Genomic DNA, 23,872 nt, shown 5'->3' on the forward strand with positions numbered 1-23,872 from the left:
TTTTTTTTGCCTATTGATAATCTTGGGAAAATCTTGTACTGTCAACCATTTTCAGTAATGAAGATGATTTTTGGCTGTTTCAAAGGCTAAAATGCAACCTCCACAATTTTAAGTTATAAACTGGATTTAAAACTACAGTCTCTTGGGCATCACGTATCCCACTGAAGGTAGCCTTGCTCCCACTAGGCATCAGAGCAGGTGGGGTAGCTGTGGCCTGAGCATACCGAGCTGGGAAATCTGGGCATTGCCACCAAAACCAAACTCTATGACGCCTCACCTCCTAGTGAGATGCCTCTCCTGTTCCCACCCTCCCTGCCAGGGAAACCAGACTGAGCAAGGCTTAGCTAAGGCATACTTCTTTTAAATATGGAGGGGATTCATAAAGGGGAAAGGCTAAAGCCCCAAACAGGCATTTCCAAAGATACTTCCATGATGCAATTTTTTACCTAATTACATGGTGATTTGGGAGATAAGCTTTCGCTTCAAGCCAGCTCAAATGTGGCTTACTCCACAAACTTTTCCCCAATTCCTTCTTCTGGAGGAAATGCCTCTTCCAAATCCCTATGGTATTTAATTTTTTTGTGTTTCTCACTTTCCACTTGTATTATATAGCTATTCATATAATTGTTTTATCTTCTGCATTGACTATAGCTTCTTGAGGGCAGAATCCATGTCTGGCTTATTTTTGTGGCCTCAACATCTAGGTGCAGAAGAGGTTCAAGATGAGAGAATGTCCAAAGGGAATGGAAAATGCCTCTTAGCATAGGAAACAGGAAAATGAGCTCCCATAGATTGCTCTCAGGACGCTAAGTCCAGTCCTTCCTCACACCCTGCTTAATAACTGCAGTTACGAAGATGGTTAAGAGCACAGAGTCTGGGGCCCACCGGCCTGAGTTCATATCCTGATATTTAGAAGTTCTGTGTCTCTGGATAAATTACCCAACCTCTCAATTCTTCAATGATCTCATTTGCAACAGAGGAATAACATGGTACCTTAATATGGCACCTACTTCAGAGATTTGTTGGGAGGATAAAGTGAGTTAATATGAATAAAGCAACTGAAGAGTAGATGGCACATGGTAAGCAGTCAGTAAATAGTAACTAGTACTATTATTTGTATTCTGCTTCTCTTGTACTCTTCTGCTCTATGGTATGATTGCCAAATTTTTTAAATCATACACATCATAGTAAAAATATTTTAAGCATGCACTTTCAATAAATGTATATTAATATACTTATAAATTATATAAACATACAACTATTCAAATATATATTATATTTAAAAACAAATATATATTACCTTATAAATGTATAGCATATGGATCTTATATAAGATATATCATATCATATAAAAAATAAAATAAGACAAAAATAAATCTAAATAGAAGTTCTAGTATTTTCTTGTCACACTGAAATAGATTGTCTTGTTCATTCACCAAAGTAAATGTTTTCTCTGGAGACACCTACTCAGAGGTACACCTTTGGTTGTCAGTAGACCTTGATTACTTACTAGCTTCATAGACCCCAGGGTATTTGGTAAAAGCAAGGGTATTACTTTTAAAATGTAAAATGTGATAAGTACATAAAGAGAGGTCAAATGTGGGGGAAATTAAAGAACAGAAAGGGTAAGCAATCACAGAGAATGTATATTGGAAAGAAGACCTGGAAAAGAACAAAACAAAATATCTTTGAATTAGAATTTGTAATTAGAATTTGTGGGGGAAAAATTCCAGAACAGTTTCAGGTTTTAGACTTTATCTCCAAAATAAAAATAAGCCAGGATTGGACTAACCAAAGGTCAATCAGGTATTTCTCTTTTGGCCTGTAGGAGAACCTACACTTTCTCTATTTTTCTAAGATAAGTAAAATAAAATGGGTGCTTAGTGGCCTCCTCCAGGGGCTTCTATGGGATAAGAAGGGCATAGAAAAATTACTTAAGCTATAATAATCAGCCTGAAAGAGTTGATAGGTTCCTTTTGCACAGCCAGCCACTCCAATTGTTCTCTTTCTCATTCTTTCCCAAGAAAATGGCAATTCAGAACTTTTACTCCAAGGACAAAGTCATGCTGTCCTCTTCTGAATTCTTCCATTTAAAGATCTCTAGGAAATAATGAGTTCATGAGGCATCAGTGCTGTTTTGATCTTCCATTTGGGAGCATAATGGAATAAGAGATGATGTAATCAAGGGAGGTTACTGGTTTAGCAGAAAACCTAGAGGGCCTGAAGTTGTGTCTGTGACCTTGAGAAAGTTACTCAACCTCAAGTTTCCTCACCTATAAGAGAATGAAAACAACTGTCTCACAGGCTTATCGGAAGATGGAAAGAAATTGTGTACTCCAAAAGCACTTGACAGACATAACAGCGTTGACAAATGATGGCTTTTGTCTCTCAGGAGTAGAACCAGAGAGGTCCTGGAATGGGACCTTGTCTGCCATTTAAGACCTGAGGATACACCCTCACCATCTTCCACATGTTGAAGGCTTTGGGATGAGGAAATATCATGTGCAAAATTTAACTGAAGTTAATAGAGAGGGTAATTAGAAGTCATAACATGGAAAAACCATAACTCCTGTGAGAAATGCCACAGGTACTCAGTTCATGTCAGGTGAGGCATGATAAGCAAAGCCCAGGCACATTGCATGAAAGAGAGATCAAAAACAGATTGGCCACTTAGATTTAAGAAACAAAAGGAACATAAACTCATACTCTTGTGGGAAAGTGGGATTTTGATGTTTATTTTTCCTGTCTTTTTTGTTCGCCTTTAGACAATCTGACAGGTTTTATTTAACTTTTGGCAAGTTTCATCTTACACAGGATAAATTAATATTCTAGGGGCAGCTTAAAGGTTGGGAGAGGCCTCCAAACGATTATCTTCCTTTTGACACATTCTCTTATAGTTCTTTTCTATGGATGCTCAACATGAAAATAACAGATGTGTGCATTCGTTTAGCAAGTCTGTCTGCTTCAATTGTCCAAAAATAGTTCTCCCCGTTGGGATTGGGCAAGAAGCCAGGACTGGTGTTGGGTGTTCTCAGTTCAGCTATTTATCAGCCAAGGAAACATGTCACCCATGACTCCAGTATCCCTTGGAACCTTACAGACTGTGGGAAAATGACAAGCTGTCAAATCCCACATCCTTTGAAGTCTGGCAAATTTCTAATTCTATTGAATTGGGAACATACTAAGGTGAGGAGCAACAGGAAATACTGAGCTTATTTCTTTTGCTTACAGCCTTTGAAGAGAGAATAATGCCTAGGTATCTTGGTAAGAGTTTGTCTGTGACTCTCAGTAATTCTAAGTGCCTTAGGTCTCTTAAAGGTATGCTGTCCTATTATAAGTTCTAGGAGACCATTCTTGGCATGGATAGCCATGAAGCACAGATTTCTGTAACAAAGCCCTTCCTTATTCTAGATTTTGTGGGAGTTTCTTTTTCCACAAGGTACCAGATACTTTCTTCTTAATTCTACCATAGGAATTCCTTGGTTTCCTCTCCCCAAACCCTGTAAAATGATTCTGAACCTGGCACCTTCTGGGATGTTTATCACCAAGAGTTTAGTCAATTATTTCCTAACAGTAACCTGGAATATTAGATGAGGTAAAGAATTCTCCTGAGCACTATGGCCAAGAGATAGTGTCCAAATGTCTGGATGCCCCATCTCCCATACAGAAGATTTCAGCACATCCACTGCATCAAAGGCCGAAGATTAAGGCCATTTTGGAAAGGGATCCTCTGTTTGTTGCTTCCCTCACAACCAAGAACATAACTGTATCCCTGGAGAAGAGGTGGAGTTATTGAAATCTCATACTTTGACAATTTTTGAATGATTTAATCTTAGAAACCAAATAGAAAGCAATGTTGGTTTTTTAAAAAATTGTTGCTATGTGGAGCCAACACATCTAATCCATCTTTGGCATTATAAGTCAGTATGTGTCAAAGGCCACTGGAACCACTCAACTACCAAGGGGGTGGAGTCAATCAACTGATGAGAATGACTGATGAAAATCTTGCACAAACAACATTTTGTAGCCAGTCAAAAAACTTAGTGATTCAAAGAGTTTGAAATAAGAAAAGAGTCTCTGGAGAGTAATCCACTTCTTGTTCCTTGGGCAAGAATGAATCAAACATGAATGTTAGGTCAAGACATGAATCCAGTTCTTCTTACAGTTTAGAAAGACATGTCCAGAAAAGGCTGCCAATGGGCCGTTCTTGAGGAGGAGGACTCAGAAATGTTGCTGAATGAGGTGGGTACTCATAGGCCGTTCTGACTTGAGTAACCATGTTGGCTACTCGGTAGCAAACTGAGGGTTTCAGTTCTCTCGCACAGGTAGTACAGGGCACAGGACTGAGAACCCTGAGCCCCCACTTGGACTCAGCCTGGAGCAGCCTCACATCTACAGAACCACTTGACTTACTGAGAAGTCCTGGATCGGGCTGAAAGCCAAATGAACAGTAACGGATCTCGGTCTGCTGTTCTCCCCACTGTAAAGTAGCTCATGATTTAACCCGTACAGCTCCCCTTCCCAGTCCCTTATTCCTTGATCCCTCTTCTCTTACTTCTCTATTTATAAATCAAGATAAATCTGTTATTAAAGTAAAGGTCAAATAAAAAGCAAAAGTTTGTAACACAAGAGAACAAATGAAAGAGGTTAAAGGTTAAAACAGAAAAGATTAAAGGAGAAAAGGAACTTGTTATGTCAAGTGTCCACACTGTTAGGTCAAGATTAGAGATCTCAGAAAAGAAGGGATTATAAGAGAAGAATGAGGGAAGCGTTTGTTCTAGCATCTCTCCTGCTGCTTATGCCCCATAAACAAAAATTGTCAAATACTTTTGTGATCATCAGGGAACGTGATGGCTCTTCAGATTCATCAGTGGGGCCATTTAGGAGATGTCAGTGAAGAACATATGCAACAATTAGGCAGAGAAGACACAGGAGAGTCAATAAAGCTGAACCACTACCACATGCCTCTTATTTTTCTTATGTAGTTATAAATACCATCTGCTGCATTCTGGTCACAGGGCTTTAAAACACAAATATCAGGCGCCTGGGTGGCTCAGTTGGTTAAGCGACTGCCTTCGGCTCAGGTCATGATCCTGGAGTCCTGGGATCGAGTCCCACGTCGGGCTCCCTGCTCAGCGGGGAGTCTGCTTCTCTCTCTGACCCTCCCCCCTCTCATGCTCTCTCTCTCTATCTCATTCTCTCTCTCAAATAAATAAATAAAATCTTAAAAAAAGTAAATAAAACACAAATATCTATCTCTATCAGAGATACTTTTTTTTATATATATAATAAAAGATAAGAGGAGGCCATATCTGGGTTTGAAGAAGAGTGATAATATCTAAATCTGAATCTTTCCTTCCTCTCAAAACCATAAAATCTGTAGAGGGAACAAACAAAACTACACAGTACTCATACATTCATCCTTATGAGGAGACAGAGAACACTACAACCTTCAAATTACTAAGTAGAGTAGAAACAGAAAGAAATTCCCACAGAGCTCCCTTAGCCTGTCTGTAGCCACCACAAGCCTCTGGAATGAGAGAGTAGGAAAGGGGACTCTGTTATAAGAGTAAGACGGGCAAAGAGAGCTTAAAGGAATCACCAACAGAAGCACTCACAAGAAGAGAAAGTGTAACAATGAATGCCAAAATACTGAATAGGACGTGGTTGTTCATAGCCCTGGTTACATGACTGAGCTATGGGAAAGAGCTTGAAAATGAGGGTACCACAAATCTCCCAGGCAGCCAGATGCGTGTATGTCATCCTTAACCATGTCTTCACCCTCTTCCCTGTCCAAACTATCAACACTCCATGGATTTTACTACTTCAGTGGTCTCCAACCCATTCCTTTCTCTCTAGCTCACTGATACTGTTCTTGTCAGGCTGCTTCTCTCTCTTCCCTGGACTATAATAAAAACCTCTTCACTTACATTCCTTGTATAAATCTTTTTTTTTTTTTAAGATTTTATTTTTATTTATTTGACAGAGAAAGAGATAGCCAGAGAGGGAACAAAAGCAGGGGGAGTGGGAGAGGGAGAAGCAGGCTTCCCGCTGAGGAGGGAGCCCGATGCGGGACTCGATCCCAGGACCTCGGGATCATGACCTGAGCCGAAGGCAGACGCTTAACGACTGAGCCACCCAGGTGCCCCCCTTGTATAAATCTTGATAGCTATCCTCTCTCTCCACTGTCCTTCAGTCTAACTCCTACATTTCTTCTTAAAGTGATTTTCCAATAGATAAGATTTCTCTGGTATTCCCCTGCTGGATTAAGTACCTCAACTGAACCCTCCCATAGATTTATTTATCACAGTATAATAGCCAGAATTCTCACTCTGGAATTAGACTTTATACTCTAGCTCATGTGTTTACTCATTTCATGACTTAGGGCACGATTCTTAACTTCTTTGAACCTCAATTTCCTTATCTGTAAAATGGAATTAAGAGTATTCCCTACCTCATAAGGTACCTAATTAATACACGGGAAATACTTAGAACAGTGCCTGGCCTGTAGCGGGTGCTAAATTAATGTTAGCTAACAATCACCACATGGCGTTGGATTTTTCTGTTTATAAGTCTGCCTATTTGACTAGACCTAGTCCCATCATTTAAAAAAATTTCAGAATGATTTTTGCTTTCAAAAAAATGAACAGATTATCTCAGTGTCCTCTACATTGAAAGTCCAGCCCAGATGTTTTTAGTTCAACCACTGAACAAAGATTTTACAAAATAAATCTGAATGGGATAGCTTGAGTATTGTCTTACATGAAGGCATGGAGTTATTCATCTAAGTTGAACTTAATCATTTAAGTTTTCACCAACTCGGTGATTGCAAGTAATATCCTAGTGTTGTACTACGGAAGCTTAAGAATCTTTATGAATGGACACGATCAAAGTACCGGAATACAGGACCCATCTGTATGAGCACAGCCAGCTCACCAGGCTGCACATTGCAGGGAGCTCAAAGAGAGCAAGCTCATGACAACCAAGATGCAGTGCTCATTAGCGATGGCTGCCTACCTGCCCAGCTCACAGATAGCTCCCTGATCTTGGCTCTGGAGCCCTCCAGTTCCTGACTTCATTCCTGGGTTCTCAAGATCTGATTCAAGCCTAAGTTAACATTTATCATCTCTTTTGGATGCTACTGATTCAGCCAACATCCATGGATCCAGAAGTCATGTTCTGGACTTACATTTTCCAGTCTGTATGAGAGTTTGGAACTTATCACTTCTATTCTCAAAACAAGAAAAAAAGGTGAGTGAGCTGAAAATCAACAACTCTTCTTAGATCTCTCAGATAATTGAGGTCACAAAGCAAACCACCATTCTGAAAACTGGAGAGACAGGTGAATGCAGAGAATCAGGGCTTACTAGGAGCAGAAGCCTGTGGCTGGAGCCAGTATCAACCGGAACATTTAAAGGGTAATTGACCAACTGCCAGAGACTGAAAGTGAACTAGTTTGAGAGAAAAATTCCTGGGGCCTTACCTTAGCTGAGATCCCCTACTTTGATGAATTTTACCTCCAGAGACCCACTAAGTTATCAGGGTAAAGATCAGAAAAAAAATCCCCTCATGCTTCCTGCCAGGAAAAGGGGAAAATAATCATTCTGAAATACCTCCGGAGTATCTGTTCTCACTAACAAAAGCCTGATCTCAAGGGAAACTGTTCCACCAGAACCTAACCAACATGGGTTTTATGAAAGTCAGTCCAACAAGGGGTGAGGGAAATACCCAAATCCAGCCCCTCTAACCTTCTTGTCTTACCTAAGTGTAGCAGAGGCAGGGAGAGGGCTTGGAAGCACTTGTAAAGACCACAGTCCTGGGATACAGGCCCATTAAAAGACTGAGACCTGATCATGTGACTATAGAACGAGTCTCCCCCGACAACACACCTAACTACCACACAAATAGGGTTCCTGTATAATAACACCTTAACAAAAAGATTAGAAATCATACAAAATACGCTCTCAGGTTACAGTGGAATTAAACTAGAAATCACAAAGACAGCTAGAAAATCCTAAAATATTTAGAGATTGAACAACACACTTCTAAATAAATGTGGGTCAAAGAAGTCTCAAAAGAAATTTTATGCATGTTGGAAAATATGTTTAGTATCATAATCCCAGTGAAAAACAAGGATCCATTTTCTTTTAACTGGTTTGTTCTCTTGTACTATTTTCAAGAAAATAGCATTTTTATTTATGTAGTGTTCTTGATTTTTTAGATGCTTTTACATAAATAAATTTATTTAGTCAATTATATTTAAGTGCTTCTGAAAAATGCATTGATTCATTCATAGGGGTAAAAATTAATAAACTATTTCTTCCAAGAGCATATTCTAAACTATCTCCTTAGCATTAGAGCAGTTTGGCCATCGAGATTACCTGTTTTCTGACTATGTTTAACTAAGGTAAATAAATTATCAAACCATTATACTAAATATGTTCATTTTTTATTTACTAGTATATGTTAGTTCCTTCTTCATTAAATGGAATAATAATCATAAAATAGGTAATATTGATCAAGCACTCTGTGTCAGGAACCATGCTAAGTATTCAGATGTTTTATATCATTCAATCCTCACAAAAGGAAGACTGTTTTCTTATTATACCCATTTTTATAAGTGAAGAATCCAAGGCCCGGAGAAGGAAACTAACTTGCCCAAAGTCATACATCTTCACAGACTAAAATTGTAAAATTCTGACTCTAGAGCAGACCTTGGCAAACTGCTAAATTTTTACTTGCAGGCCAAATCTCATCAGTCACCTGTTTTTGTATGGCCTTCACTCTAAGAATGGTTTTTACGTTTTTAAATGTTGAAATAGTCAAAGAATAATATCTCATGATATGTGAAAATTATGTGAGATTCAAGTTTTATTGTCCCTAAAGTTTTATTGGGACACAACCACTGTCACTTATTTATGTACCTTCTATGGCTGTTTTTCACTCCACACCAGCACAGTTGAGCAGTTGTGACAGAAACTGTATGGCCTACAAAGCCTACAATGGAAGCCCTTAGATCTGTCACATAATTGAGGGCCATTTGGCCCTTACAGGAGAATGTTACAGAAAAGTAACAAGAAAAGATGACTCCTAGTTTAGAGCGCTAGTTCCTGCCTGCCTTACAATTATAGCCACTATAGGAGCAATGAATTGTTATGATGCTAAGTGAATTGCATAAGATTATGTGGCCAGGGGCACCTGGGTGGCTCAGTCGTTAAGCGTCTGCCTTCGGCTCAGGTCATGATCCCAGGGTTCTGGGATCGAGCCCCGCATCGGGCTCCCTGCTCGGCGGGAAGCCTGCTTCTCTCTGTCCCACTCCCCCTGCTTGTGTTCCCTCTCTTACTGTGTCTCTCTGTCAAATAAATAAATAAATCTTAAAAAAAAAAAAATGATTATGTGGCCATGTAAGAGGCAGAATCAGGATAAAAATTAGGACTTTGGATTGCTAGGCCAACATTCCCAATATTATATCATTGCCTTTGTTATCAAAGAGCTAGTCTCTATACTTTTGTAAAAAAAAAAAAAAATCCTTTTAATTTATATGGATATTTAATTTTAAAAATAAAAATATAAACAAAAAGATCATTCTTTAACAGACTAATTTTTATGATTTGCTTTGAATACTGATCACTGTTTATTTGGTCTTAGCCTAAAAATATTTATAATCTTGTAGCATCTCTATATACAATTTGGGTATAATAAATATACAGAGACATTGACATATGTGTATAATCTAACATACACTAAAATCACATTTAATGTACGCATATATACTAGACACATAGATGTACACATATTTACATGTAAACATGCAATCTAATATATGCTAAAACTTATATACATTTAATTTGCACACATATACTATACACACATATACATTGACATATATTTACATGCAAATACATACAAGCACACACTTTTCACTGCATACACACATGTAAGTCCTTGTGATAAGTCATAACTAAACTTGATTTTCCCCTCTCCCAATGCCCTTTCTTTTTTTTTTTTTTTTAAGATTTCATTTATTTATTCATGAGAGACAGAGAGAGAGAGAGAGAGAGGCAGAGGGAGAAGCAGGCTCCCAAGGAGCAGGGAGCCTGATGCGGGACTCGATCCCAGGACGCTGGGATCATGACCTGAGCCGAAGGCAGACGCTTAACCATCTGAGCCACCCAGGCGCCCTCCAATGCCCTTTCTTAATCAACTACCTCAACCTACCAACACCGAAATAATAAAACAATTTTTGTCCAGCTGCAAATGACCTACATAAAGAAAAATACATACATTCGTTTGTATGACTATTACAGTAATGTATTTATAGCATACTTAATTCCCAAAAAAGGGAATGAGAAATATAAACTAGATAAAGGCATGCAAAAAGCAACTAAATAATTGCATTTATTCCATTGGCTTTACCCAAACAAGACAGAACTTCCATTTTATCTGTATTGCAACATCCCAACTAAACCAATTCTTTTGCCAAACTTGACAGTTTGTTATTTAAGTGCATAAAATGATCAAGGAAAAGGTTTCTTGAGAAATGCTCCATTATGACTGTATCAAACATCTTTTCCAAAATGCGTGTGCCTTTCAAGAGTACCAAATAATTTTAGTTTAACATGATCATTGAATGTCTAATGTTCTCAGAAAAAATACCAACGTTGGAAGAAGTAATTAAAACCAGATCCTAAGTCAGTACATCTGAGACTCCAGACACTTAATCTGCATGTGCTGTGGTTTCCAGTAAAACACTAAAATGAGGTAATTTTTTATTCTTATTATGGTCATGACTCTTGCAAAACCTAACCAGGGTAAAAATGTTTATCTCATTTTTTTCTTAAATCATCATGCTGAATATAAGTTTCAATGTCTTGTGCTAAAAACAGAGTCTCCTATATTTACCTTTGAGAAATAACAAGAAAGTGAATTCCTGATAAATTATAGATAATCTAAATATCTCAGTGCAGTCACCTTATTTGACTCCCTTCTCTTTTGTAAGTCAAAGTAAGAAATTGTGGAAATGGTTTATATGTCATTTTCTCCTCTCACCTTCCTTGTCTCATCTCTTTTTGGACTTAATAATTGGGCTGGAGGAGGCACAGAGGAAAAGATTATCATATGCCCAGAAGTGTGAACCTGGGAATCTTAGAAAGGTAAAACTGGTTAACAGCCACAACACACACACACACCCACCCACCCACACACACACACACACACACACCACAAAAGCAGGGAGGAGAAAATGTGATGATGAGAAAGAAAAATTTTTTTCATGAACTTGAATAGAATAGCTGATCTTGTGTAACTAATAATTAAATAATATTATAATTCCCATGCTCCTGTATTCCCTCTTTTTATTTTCTCTTTTAAATCACTGAAAAAAAATATCAGTTTTTAAAAGATTACATTTTTTCACTCATCTGTATGAATGTGTAATTAGCATATGGAAAAATGCTTTTATCTAAAATCTAAGAGCGCCTGGAACCCACGGAGTCAAAGAGAAATGACAGAAACCACTCCTAATACTTAACCTCATATTTTGATCAGTACTTTCTCATCCCAAGAAACGTTTTAAAAATTAGTTAGTAAGTGGTGTATATTAAGAGGCCATGTCATCACTGTGGTAGGTTTCAGTCCTTCTTAATGATTTGTGGTTAGTGGTCAAATGTAATTGATCACCATATAAGAAATATAACCCAATATTAGAATTATTAACATTTAACTGTTTATTTTAATAACTCTTGTTCTATCACCTTGTCAAAGACCTTTTGAAAGCCTGACTAGATCATATTCATGGATAAAGTTTTATGTAAATGTATGTTTGACTTTTAAATGAACTGCAGTAGGGTAAATAATTGTTTAACCTTAGAAGAACATTTTAGCTTTTCTCGTAGTAGATTTCAGGCATCTAAATGTTTTATAACCCCTTTTGGTGTTGTAGAGTTAAAATCTTGTCCTATATGGAAGTTGTTAGTCCTCTCTGGAATTTTTGCTTTGAAGGATACTATTTCTTCTTTTTAACTCTTTATACAGTTGAATACACTACTAGACAGATTCCTTGGGAACTTGTTAGAACCTTAGTACCCAGAGTCTATAGGTGGGAGAAAATGACATTGCTTTACACCAGTGCCTCTTAAAGGAGATTTCTTAATGGTGTTACATTTTTTTTCCTTACATACCACTAATTGCCCAGATACAATGAAGTACAGCAAAAATAATTTGAAAACAATTTTTTTCCACTAAGCCATGTTGTCAATCAACCATTTAGAATAGCAATTCTCCATTTCCACTCTTTATTTCCATAAACTGTAGTTAGATTGGCTTATTGAGAAAGGTACAGGACTTTGGACAGTCATTAAACTCTCTCGGCCTTAATTTCCTCCCCTGTAATATTAGGGAGTTGGTTTAGATGGTTCTAGGATTCCATCAGCTGCAAAACCCTAGAATTCTGTGCTAAAGTCTAGAGCACCATTTGACCCAGCATCCTCTATAGCCCACCATTTATATAATATTTTAACACTCTCCTATGAGTCATGTTTGAACTTCCTATAATGTCCATTTCAAATGCACAGAAGAGAGCTTCAAGTTTGTGGTGCTCTGTAGAATTCTCAGCTATCAACTTGCGTTATCTTTCCACTTGTGGAATAAATTCTTTTATCTCAGTAAGAGTTTCTGTAAAAAGATTTTTTTTTTCCTAGGTTAGCCCTGAGTTTTTATAAGTGGTTGGGGTTTTTAACTCTCAGGACACATTAAATGGAGCTTCCAGTGTATTTAACAGTTTGCACATTCCTAGGTTACTGGTTCTCCTTAAAAATGTTACTTTCTATGATTTACTAATAGGTTAGCAGATGTTGTCCTAGTTCAATACATGTATGGACCTATGATTGTGGTTTTTCTTCTTTTAACAGCACATTCAGATGCTTAATGTTATAATAAACATTACATTGAGGCTTGCTCACAATAGCTATTTTATGGCTTCTAGCACATCCCTCAAGACTTGATCTAGGAAATTTACCTTTCTCCTGAGCTCTTAAAGTACCAGTTGAGCACATAATCATTTATCCTATCCAATTACTTAGCTCATGCTTTCTGTTATGGTAAAATATACTACCCACTGTGTTTGAGTATCTGAAGTTCGTAACTGTTAAGTACCTGGTATAATTTTTCAAACTCTCCCAATTTTCATGGTTAGATTATATAACATTTTTATCTACAGAATATTTTCTTTATATGAGAAGACTTTTACCACATTGCATTTCATTATTCTCCAAGTAAAATGTCTACCTACCTTATTTATGCCATGAGTCTAACATTGGGAAGGGAGAGTAGATAGGAAAAATGAGAAAACAAATTCTCTTAGCCACCTTAAGCTATGGAGGCCTGTCTTAAGTCCAGGAATTTATTTTGTCTTAACTAAAATCACATACGAGTTATTACATTTCCAATCCACTTATTTTTTTCTACTGTGACCTACAAAGTTTATTCAGTTTGTGCTTAATTTTTAATCATAATTCTTTAGTAGAAGACCTTAATTATCTTACCTGAATTCCGACATCGGTGATTTTATAACACTCAGATAGAGAAAGTTCCTTTAATTTTTTATGTCTGGAAAGTATCATCAAACCCTAAAAATATGTAATATAAAGATCACTTTGTGATTATAATTTAGTACAGACAATATATTTCTAATAAAATAACAACCATTTATGTAAACTAAAAAAATAGCTTCTATCTTATATTTCTTTACACTTAAATTATAAAATCACTTTGGTTAGGCAACATTATTAAATAAAATTTCAGGTTTTCTCTAATGTTTTGTAAAAAGTATGACAGAATCCTCCTGAGGCAAGGGAAAGGAGAGCAAAAATAAACTATCAGGAATACATCAAAATAAACAGCTTCTTCACAGCAAAGAAAACAATCAACAAAACTAAAAGGCAACCTACTGAATGGGAGAAGATATTTGTAAATGACTTAGCCAATAAAGGGTTAATATCCAAAATATATAAAGAACTTATACAACTCAACACCAAAAGATGAATAATCCAATTTAAAAATGGGCAGAAGACATGAACAATATTTCTCCAAAGAAGACATCCAGATGGCGGACAGACACATGGAAAGATGCTCATCATCACTCATCATCAGGGAAATGCAAATCAACACTACAATGAGATATCACCTCACACCTGTCAAAATGGCTACAATCAAAAACATAAGAAACAACAAGTGTTGGTGAGGATGTGGAGAAAAAGGAATCCTCTTGCCCTGTTGATGGGAATACAAACTGGTGCAGTCACTGTGGAAAACAGCATGGAGGTTCCTCAAAAAGTTAAAAATAGGACTACCCTATGATCCAGCAATTGCAGTACTGGGTATTTACCCAAAGAATACAGAAACACTAATTAGGGACACATGCATTCATATATATATAGTGGCATTATTTACAATAGCCAAATAATGGAAGCAGCCTGTCCATCGATAGATGGATGGATAAAGAAGATATATATAGATATAGATATATAGATATATATACACATATATATAAATAAATATTATTATATATAATATATATATAATAAAAAAGAATGGAATCTTGCTATTTGCAACACCATGAATGGATCTAGAGAGTATAATGCTAAGCAAAATAAGTCAGTCAGAGAAAGACAAATACTATATGTTATCACTCATACGTAGAATTTAAGAAACAAACAAGCAGGGGTGCCTGAGTGGCTCAGTCAGTTAAGCAGCTGCCTTTGGCTGGGGTCATGATCCTGGGGTTCTGGGATGGAGCCCCATGTTGGGCTCCCTGCTCAGCGGGGAGTCTGCTTTCTCTCCCTTCCTCAGCCTCTCCTCCCCGCTTGTATTCTCCCTCTCTCTCTCTCTCAAATAAATAAATAAAATCTTAAATAAAAAAAGAAAGAAAGAAAGAAACAAGCAAAGGAAAAAAAAGAGAGAGAAACCAAGAAACAGACTTTAACTATAGAAAACACACTGATTACCAGAGGGTAGGTGGGGGGATGGGTAAAATAGGTGATGGGATTTAGAAGTGCACTTGTGATGAGCACTGGGTGATGGATGGAATTGTTGAATCACTATTCTGTATGCCTGAAACTAATATAACACTGTGTGTTAACTATACTGGAATTCAAATTTTTAAAAATAGAAATACAAAAAAAGAAGAAGAAAAGAGGGCATTGGCTACTTTTTCATTTCTCCTCCTCCTACCCCAGTATTTAGCATAGGAAGAAGAAAAAAAAAAAGTGTGACAGAATCCCAGAGCCAGAAAATTCCTTATCTTGTTTCCTGTGCCCAGGTACATATAATCTGAATCAATATAAACAAATCTTAAAGACCTCTAAACTTAAAACTTTATTTTGAAGACGGTTCATGTGGCTAATTAATCTATTTGTTGTAAATTTTTATTTATGCCTAACCTAAAAATCTGAAATCTTTAGCTCATTTTATTATGTTTAAGTGCTTAGAAAGGGAACAAATCTTTCTATAATAGCCTACAGACATATAATCATTCATTAATAGCCCACTTTTTCTGTTTAAAAGCTTTGTTTCTTTTTATTTAAAAAAGTGAACTTTTTAGTTCTTAAATTTTTTAATATGTGGTTCTGCTGTTCCATTTCTCAGTACTTTCCCCACTAAACTGGGGGAACTGACTAATATGCCTGATAGATGTCATTCTCCTGTCTTTGCATTCAGGATCACTTTTATTACACTTCCTATGAGGTGGACAAGAGCAATTGTCTCTCTTCTATGGTCCCAGAGCTGCCAGGCAGGGAAAATATCAGAAACGGTACATTGGTTTGTCCTTTTAAAATTTTATTTGTAGGACTGGTTTACATTTATTGATCTTAAACACAGCATTTGGACAATTGAAAATGGATTATGAAAATATTATATCCTGTTTTTTTCACTGATGCATTTATTAGGCCTTTTCATTAAGAAAAAAAAAAAAATCCAGGTCAAGGAAAGAAGTGCTTGACAATCTACTTAATCTGTTTAAATTGCAATTTCTAATTTCATTTAACGGTTTTGTACACCATCCAAAAATAAAATCACTCCATTCATTTTAAAAATTTTATTGCAAATGTGGATTCTCTTGTTAGGAACACATTATGTTTTCTGCCTCCTTGTTTCAAAACAAAAAATTACTAAGCCCTCTGGAGCCAGCTCATGTGGTCTAGGTTCCAGATGTGGATGCTATTTTATTCATGTAGAAGAATTGGAGTTTAGATATTCCCCCAACAGAAACCAAATTGTTTAAACAAAAATAATAAGAGATGCAAGGCTTGTCTCATTGCCCTATACCTGATAATAGCTAAGTGTGTTTTATTAGCCTATGGGGAATTTGTCCTATGAAACTATCTCTGGAGTTTTCACCTTTTTTTTTTTTTTTTTACTTTTATGTAGTCAAGTTAGAATTTTTAAAGATGAACTGGAAATGAGGTACGCTTGCTAAGTATGACATTTGTCTATGTTCTACTTCATTCAAGATTACTAAAAGTTAATATTAAAATAGAATTTTATATTTCATCACTACATTGTTCACTAAAACATATGGCCCCAAAGTTAATTAACTAACATAATTAGACATTGGGTAAATGCAAATCAAAACCACAATGAGATATCACTGCCTAGCTACGATGATGGTTATACTTAAAAAAGACAGATAATAAAAAGTGTTGGTGAGGATATGAAGAAATTAAAATTCTCATTCATTGCTGATGGGAATGTAAAATCGTCCAGTCACCCTGGAAAATCCAGTCTGGCAGTTCTTCAAAAAATTAAACATAAAGTTACCATATGACCCAGCAATTCCACTCCTAGATATATACCCAAGAGAAATGAAAAAAATATGTCAACACAAAAAAACTTGTACTCAAATGTTCCATAGCAGCATTATTCATATTAGAAAAAAATGAAACAAGCCAAATGTCCATCACTGTGAGATATTATTTAGCAATAATAAAGCATGATGCATACTACTATATAGATAAACATTTAAAACATTATGCTGAGTAAAAGAAACCAACCCCAAAAGGCCACAAATTGTATGATTCACTTATTTGAAAAGTCCAGAATAGGCAAGTATATAGAACCAGAAATCAGATTAGTGGTTGCTAGGCTGGGCTGAACAGTGGGTCAGGGCTAGGGAATGACTGCTTATGGGGAGGGAGCTTCATTGTGAAGTGATGAAAATGTTCTGGAATTTGATTGTGGTGATGATTGCATAACGCGATCATCAGTATACTAAAAACCGCTAAATTGTACCCTTTGAATTGTTGAGTTTCATAGTGTGTAAATCAGATCTCAATAAAGATGTTTGTAAAAAATGACTGATGTAATAATTGTATAGCGAAATGCAAATCAGAAATATTCCTATAGCATCCTTCAGTCCAAGATGAACACAGAAGTTTCTCAGACCTGGATGGCCAGTGGATTAGCACAACAGGGAGCAAGAGATGTCATCATGCTAATGTGCTGGACAAGTTATCACAGGGCCTTGCTGCTGTAAGTAGACACAACTCTAACTAAGAAGCAGCAGCAAATCTAAGCCAGCTGGAGGAGGCAAGGCCTCCACGAAGCCTGCATGGTGCTAGTACGGGATGCCAGCTTCTCAGGACAAGTGAAATACACCATTCCAGTCAACAGGATTCATTTTTCAATGGTTTTTTGCCTCAGAAGCTTTTCAGATTCATGACCTAAAGAATATCAAGGCCAGCTAGGTAAGATGTTCTACTTGGCACCGTGAGATTCATAAATGCCCCAAATTAGGTGTTCTCTGAAACATTTGTTAAGTGCTTGGGATCAAAGTCCTAGGGGAGCCAAACTTTTACTTCTAGGAGGGATGGAAAGAGGAGAGTGGGAAGATAAGACCAAAATAAGGAGGGATGAGGACCCCACAAAAGGGAGTGACTGGGCCTCAGTGGGGCAAAGGGCAGGTGGATGCTTACTTTTTAGGGAAGTTGTAACCAAGAAAATGTCTATCCTCCTTAAGCTCCTTCAAAAGTTGGCCAAACTCGTGAATGTTTTGCTGGAAAGGTTTTGGTTTATTTTCCCAAAGTATAGGAAGGGAATAAGTTGTTACCAGGTGAAGCACAGAGGAAAGCAACTGGTGTGGTCAGCAGGATTGCAGGTTGTATGAGAATGCAAGGCCCCAGGAGCTCATGAGAATCCTAAAGAGCAGTTTACTCCTTCATGGGCCGTGGAACTGAGGGATCTGGATCTGAGGGGCTTAGAAATTCCTAGTAATTGGCTTATATTACAGCTCTAGTATCAGGTCCACTGAAGGGAGTGTCAAGACCTAAGACTCAAAAGAAAGTAGGCACTAAGTCCCAAGAGCCTTGTACATTATTCTAAGGAATTTGAACTTCATTCTATGCAACAGTGTTAAACAAAGCTTTTCCCCCTTTAAGGAATATGAGTTGATACATAAGTGAGCATAATGCAAAAAAGAAGGAGCATGTGTTTTAAGAGAGGTATGGGGACCACAGAGCAGGGCCTGGCAGTCTAGAAAAGACTTCCATGGAAGAAGGGGAATTTGAATTAAGCCTCAAAGACTGAGTAAGATTTTGACAAGCAACATAATAAGAATAGTGTTTCAGGCTGAGAAAATGGCACGAACAAAGACTTCATTAGGAATGTGTGAATTGTTTGGGAAGTTGTTCAGTTTGGGGTCACCTGAAGGAGTGAGAGGGAACACTGTACCCTGCCAGGAACAGCTCCACGTACACAAGACATTTCAGAGCAAACAAATCCTTGAAAACAATTCCCCCCCACCCCAATTTTACATCTGGAATGATTTAGGTGATGTAGTTAGACTCGAGCAATGAACTAGTTACCAAATGTTGGAATGGTGTGTGTGTGTGTACTTAGCATATAACTGAGTCATACACCTATATACCCTTTACCTAAACTCACCAATTGTAATCATTTGCTGCATTTGCTTAATTAATGTGTGTATGAATATGCATCATTTTATTAATATATCTGTGAATACAGTTTTATATGTATACATATCATATACATAGTATATATATTTTAAGTATATATGTATATATAAATTTTCTTGAAACTTTTTTTTTTTAAACTGGAATTTTGTACCTCTAAGTTCCCTTCACCTAATTTGCCCATCCCCCCCACCTTCCTCCCCTCTGAACAAACCACTGGGTTTGTTCTCTGTATTCGTGTTTGTGTTTTTGTTTGTTAATTTGTTTTATTTTTAAGACTCTACATATAAGTGAAATCGCATGGTATTTGTCTTTCTTTATCTGACTTATTTCACTTAGTATAATACCGTCTGGTCCATCCATGTTGTCGCAAATGGCAAGAGCTCATTTTTTTTTTGTAGCTGAATAATATTCCAGTGTGTGTGTGTGTGTGTGTGTGTGTGTATTCCACTGTGTGTGGAACATTCTTTATGCATTCATCTATTGATGAACACTTGGGTTGCTTCCATATCTTGGCTATTGTAAATAATGCTGAAGTAAATATAGGGGTACATATCTTTTCAAATAATGTTTTCATTTTCTTTGAGTAAATATCCAATTGTGAAATTGCTGGATTGTATGGTATTTCTCTTTTTAATTTTTTGAGGAAACTCCATGGTATTTTCCACAGTGGCTGTACCAATTTACATTCCCACCAACAGTGCAGAAGAGTTCTCTTTTTTCCACATCCTTGCCAATACTTATTATTTCTTTTCTTTTTGATACTAGCCATTCTGACAGGAGTGAGGTGATATCTCATTGTGGTTTTTGTTTGCATTTCCCTGGTGATTAGTAATGTTGATCATCTTTTCATATATCTATTAACCATCTGTATGTTTCTTTGGAAAAATGTCTATTCAAGTCCTCTGCCCATTTTTCCATTGGGTTCATTAGGTTTTTTTGGTGTTGAGTTGTATAAGTTCTTTATATATTTTGGATATTAACCCCTTATCGGATATATCATTTGCAAATATCTTCTCTCGTTCTCTAGGTGGACTTTTGTTTTGTTCATGGTTTCCTTGGCTCCCCAAAGCTTTTTATTTTAGTGTAGTCCCAACAGTTTATTTTTGCTTTTGTTTCTCTAACCTGAGGAAACATATTCATAAATATGTTTCTAAGGCTGATGTCCAAGAGATTACTGCCAATGTTTTCTTTCAGAAGTTTTATGGTTTCAGGTCTCACATTTAAGTCTTTAATCCATTTTGAGTTTATTTTTATACATGGTGTAAGAAAGTGATCCAGTTTCATTCTTTTGCCTTTGTGTAGCTGCTCAGTTTTCCCAACTTCCCCATAGTATAGTCTTGCCTCCTTTGTCATGAATTAATTACCATATAAGTGTAAGTTTACTTCTGAGCTCTCTATCCTGTTCCATTGATCACTGTGTCTATTTTTGGGCAAGAACCATACTCTTGCTTACTATAACTTTGTAGTATATCTTGAAACCTGGGATTGTGATAACTCCAGCTTTGTTCTTTCTCAAGATTGGCTTTGGCGATTCAGGGTCTTTTGTTGTTCCAAATTGTAGGATTATTTGTTCTATTCTTTGAAAAATACTATTGATACCTTGATAGGGATTGCATTGAATCTATAGATTGCTTTGGATAATATGGATATTTTGACAATATTAATTCTTCTAATCCATGAGCATGGCATACCTCTCCATTTGTTTGTGTTGTCTTCAGTTTCTTTTATCATTGTCTTATAGTTTCCAGAGTACAGGTCTTTCACTTCCTTGGTTGAATTTATTCCCAGGTATTTCATTCTTTTTGGTGCAATTGTAAACAGGATTGCTTTCTTAATTTCTCTTTCTGCTACTTCATTAGTAGTATATAGAAGCACAATAGCTTTCTGTATATTAATTTTGTATCCTGCAACTTTACTCAATTCATTTATTACTTCTAATAATTTTTGAGTGGAATCTTTAGGGTTTTATATATATATATATATTATATATATATATATATATATAATATATATATATTCCTTACTAATTTGGATACCTTCTATTTCTTTTTCTTGTCTGATGGCTATGGCTAGGTCTTCCAGTACTCTGTTGAATAAAAGTGGTGGGAGTGGACATCCTTGTCTTTTTCCTCATCTTAGAGGAAAAGATTGCAGTTTTTCATCATGGAATATGATGGCTGCTGTAGGTTTGTCATATATGGCCTTTATTATGTTGGGATATGTTCCCTCTAAACTCACATTGTTGAAAAATTTTATCATGAACAGATGTATTTTGTCAAAGGCTTTTCTGCATTTATTGAGATGATCATATGGATTTTATCCTTCCTCTTGTAAATGTGATGTATCTCATTGATTGATTTGCAAATATTAAACCATCCTTGCATCCCTGGTATAAATGTATCTTTGAACTAGGTTGCTAATATTTTGTTGAGGATTTTTACATCTATGTTCATCAGTGATATTAGCCAGTAGTTTTCTTTTCTTTCTTCTTCTTTCTTTCTTTTTTTTTTTTCTTGTAGTGTCTTTGTCTGGTTTTGGTATCAGGATAATAGTGGCATCATAGAATGAATTTGGAAGTTTTCCTTCCCCTTCTATTTTTGGAATAGTTTGAGAAGAATAGGTATTTTTTTGTTTGGTAGAATTCATCTGTGATGCCATCTTTTCTTGGACTTTTGTTTGTTGGGAGTTTTTTGATTACCAAATCAATTTTTTTTAAAGATTTTATTTATTTATTTGAGAGAGAGAGAGAATGAGAGACAGAGAGCATGAGAGGGAAGAGGGCAGAGGGGGAAGCAGACCCCCTGCTGAGCAGGGAGCCGGATGTGGGACTCGATCCCAGGACTCCAGGATCATGACCTGAGCCGAAGGCAGTCGCTTAACCAACTGAGCCACCCAGGCACCCCCAAATCAATTTTATTAGTCATAATCAGTCTGTTCAAAGTTTCTGTTTCATCCTCATTCTGTTTTGGAAGATTGTAACCTTCTAGGAATTTATCCATTTCTTCTAAGTTGTCCAATATGTTGACATATAATTTTTTATAGTATTCTCTTATATCTATGTTGTTGGTTGCTCTTTCTTCTCTTTCATTTCTGAAAATATTTTACTCCTCTTTCTCTCTTGATGTGCCTAGCTAAAAGTTCATCAATTTTGGTTATCTTTTCAAAGAACCAGTTCTTGGTTTCATTCATCTTTTTTTTTTTGGTCTCTATTTCATTTATTTCCCATTTATTTCCACTCTATTCTTTATTATATCTTTCCTTTAACTAACTTTGGGCTTTGTTCTTCTTGGTCTCATTCCTTTAGGTGTAAGTGTAGATTGTTTATTTGAGATTTTTCTTGTTTTTACATAGACCTGTATCACTATAAACTTCCCTCTTAGAACTACTTTTGCTGCATCCCAAAGATTGTGGACTGTTGTGTTTGCATTCTCATTTGTCTCCATGTATTTTTAAATTTTCTCTTCTTCATTGACCCACTGGTTGTTTAGTAGCATGTTGTTTAGTCTCCATGCGTTGTGGGGGTTTTTTTAGTTTTTTTTTCTTGTAGTTGATTTTTTCTTGTAATTATTTTCTTGTAATTGTATTCAGAAAAGATGCTTGATATGAATTCAATCTTCTTAAATTTACTGAGACTTGTTTTGTGGCCTAACATGTGATCTATCCTAGAGAATGTTCTATGTGCATTTGAAAAGAACATGTATTCTGCTGTTTGGGGATGGAATGTTCTATATATATATCTGTTAAGTCCATCTAGTCTTACTCACAGCCATTGTTTCCTTGTTGATTTTCTGTCTGGATGATCTATCCACTGATGTAAGTGATGTTAAAGTCTCCTACTATTATTGTATTGTGTTATTGTATTATTGTCGATTTCTCCCTTTATGTCTTTTTAGCTTTATATATTTAGGGGCACCTATGTTGAATGCATAGATATTTGCAATTGTTATATATTTCATATATATGTATAAATATGAAATATAATATATATGTTATAAATTTCCCTGAACCATTTGAAAATAAGTTTCAGATATCATGATGCTTTACCCCTAAATATTCTCTTTGTATCTCTTTAGGAATAAGGGCATTTTCCTGTCTATATAGTATAATATATATAGTATTATAATACTTAAAATTAACAGTAACACTATACTATCTAATATAAAGCCAGTATTTTTTTTTTAATCCCAGGACCCAGTTAGAGTTCATTCACTGCATTTAGTTGTCATGTGTCTTTAGCCTTTTTTCTTTTCTTTAAATTTTGTCTTTTAAGACATTTACTTTTAAAGATCCCAGGTCAGTCATTACATAGAATGTCTCACATTCTGGGTTTGTCTGATTGTTCCTTATGATTAGAATGTAGGTAAAAAAAATTCTGCAAGAATACTACCTCGGTGCTATTGCATCCCTTTAGGAGGCACATATGTGAGGTGTCCCATTATTGGTGATGCTCTTACTCACTTGATTCAGGTAGTAACTATAGATCTTTCATTAGAGTATATTTTTACCTTTTATTTAGTAAATAATCTGTGGTGTGATTCTTTGAAACCACAAGAATACTGTTTCCCAAAAACCTTTTAGTCAATGGTTTTAGCATTAATTGGTGATCCTTGCCTAAATCAGTTATTTCATTGGGAGTTGCAAAATACTGATTTTTCTCATTCTACCCTTCCTTCTGTATTTATTAGCTCTTTTCTATCTTTTCTACCATCATTTCTCTTCAGTTTTGGTGAATATTTTGGGAGGTATCTTGAATAAAATATGATTATTTTAGACATAACAATTATTGCAGTTAATTTTTTGTGTTACCTTAACTATCTTTAAATTTCCTCAAATTCCTGCTGAGCACATATACAAGAGAAAGTTATTGTTTTGGTTGGTGCGATTATGTTACTTGTTGGCAAAAG

General features: G+C 36.1%; 1 protein-coding gene across 2 annotated transcripts in view; it reads right to left on the bottom strand.

Annotated features, from left to right (window-relative positions):
• FBXL13 (F-box and leucine rich repeat protein 13) overlaps positions 1-23,872 on the bottom strand; it is a 245,219-nt gene that overhangs the window by 18,577 nt on the left and 202,770 nt on the right. For both annotated transcript variants that reach the window (XM_064575384.1, XM_064575385.1), the window contains one exon: positions 13,542-13,625. In XM_064575384.1, coding sequence (XP_064431454.1) covers positions 13,542-13,625 — 84 coding nt within the window. The remainder of the gene's footprint in view (positions 1-13,541; positions 13,626-23,872) is intronic.

Source organism: Mirounga angustirostris, unplaced genomic scaffold (assembly GCF_029215605.1).
Source record: "Mirounga angustirostris isolate CCGP_5_RB_7025 unplaced genomic scaffold, mMirAng1.0.hap1 SCAF_12, whole genome shotgun sequence".
Classification (NCBI taxonomy): Eukaryota; Metazoa; Chordata; class Mammalia; order Carnivora; family Phocidae; genus Mirounga; species Mirounga angustirostris.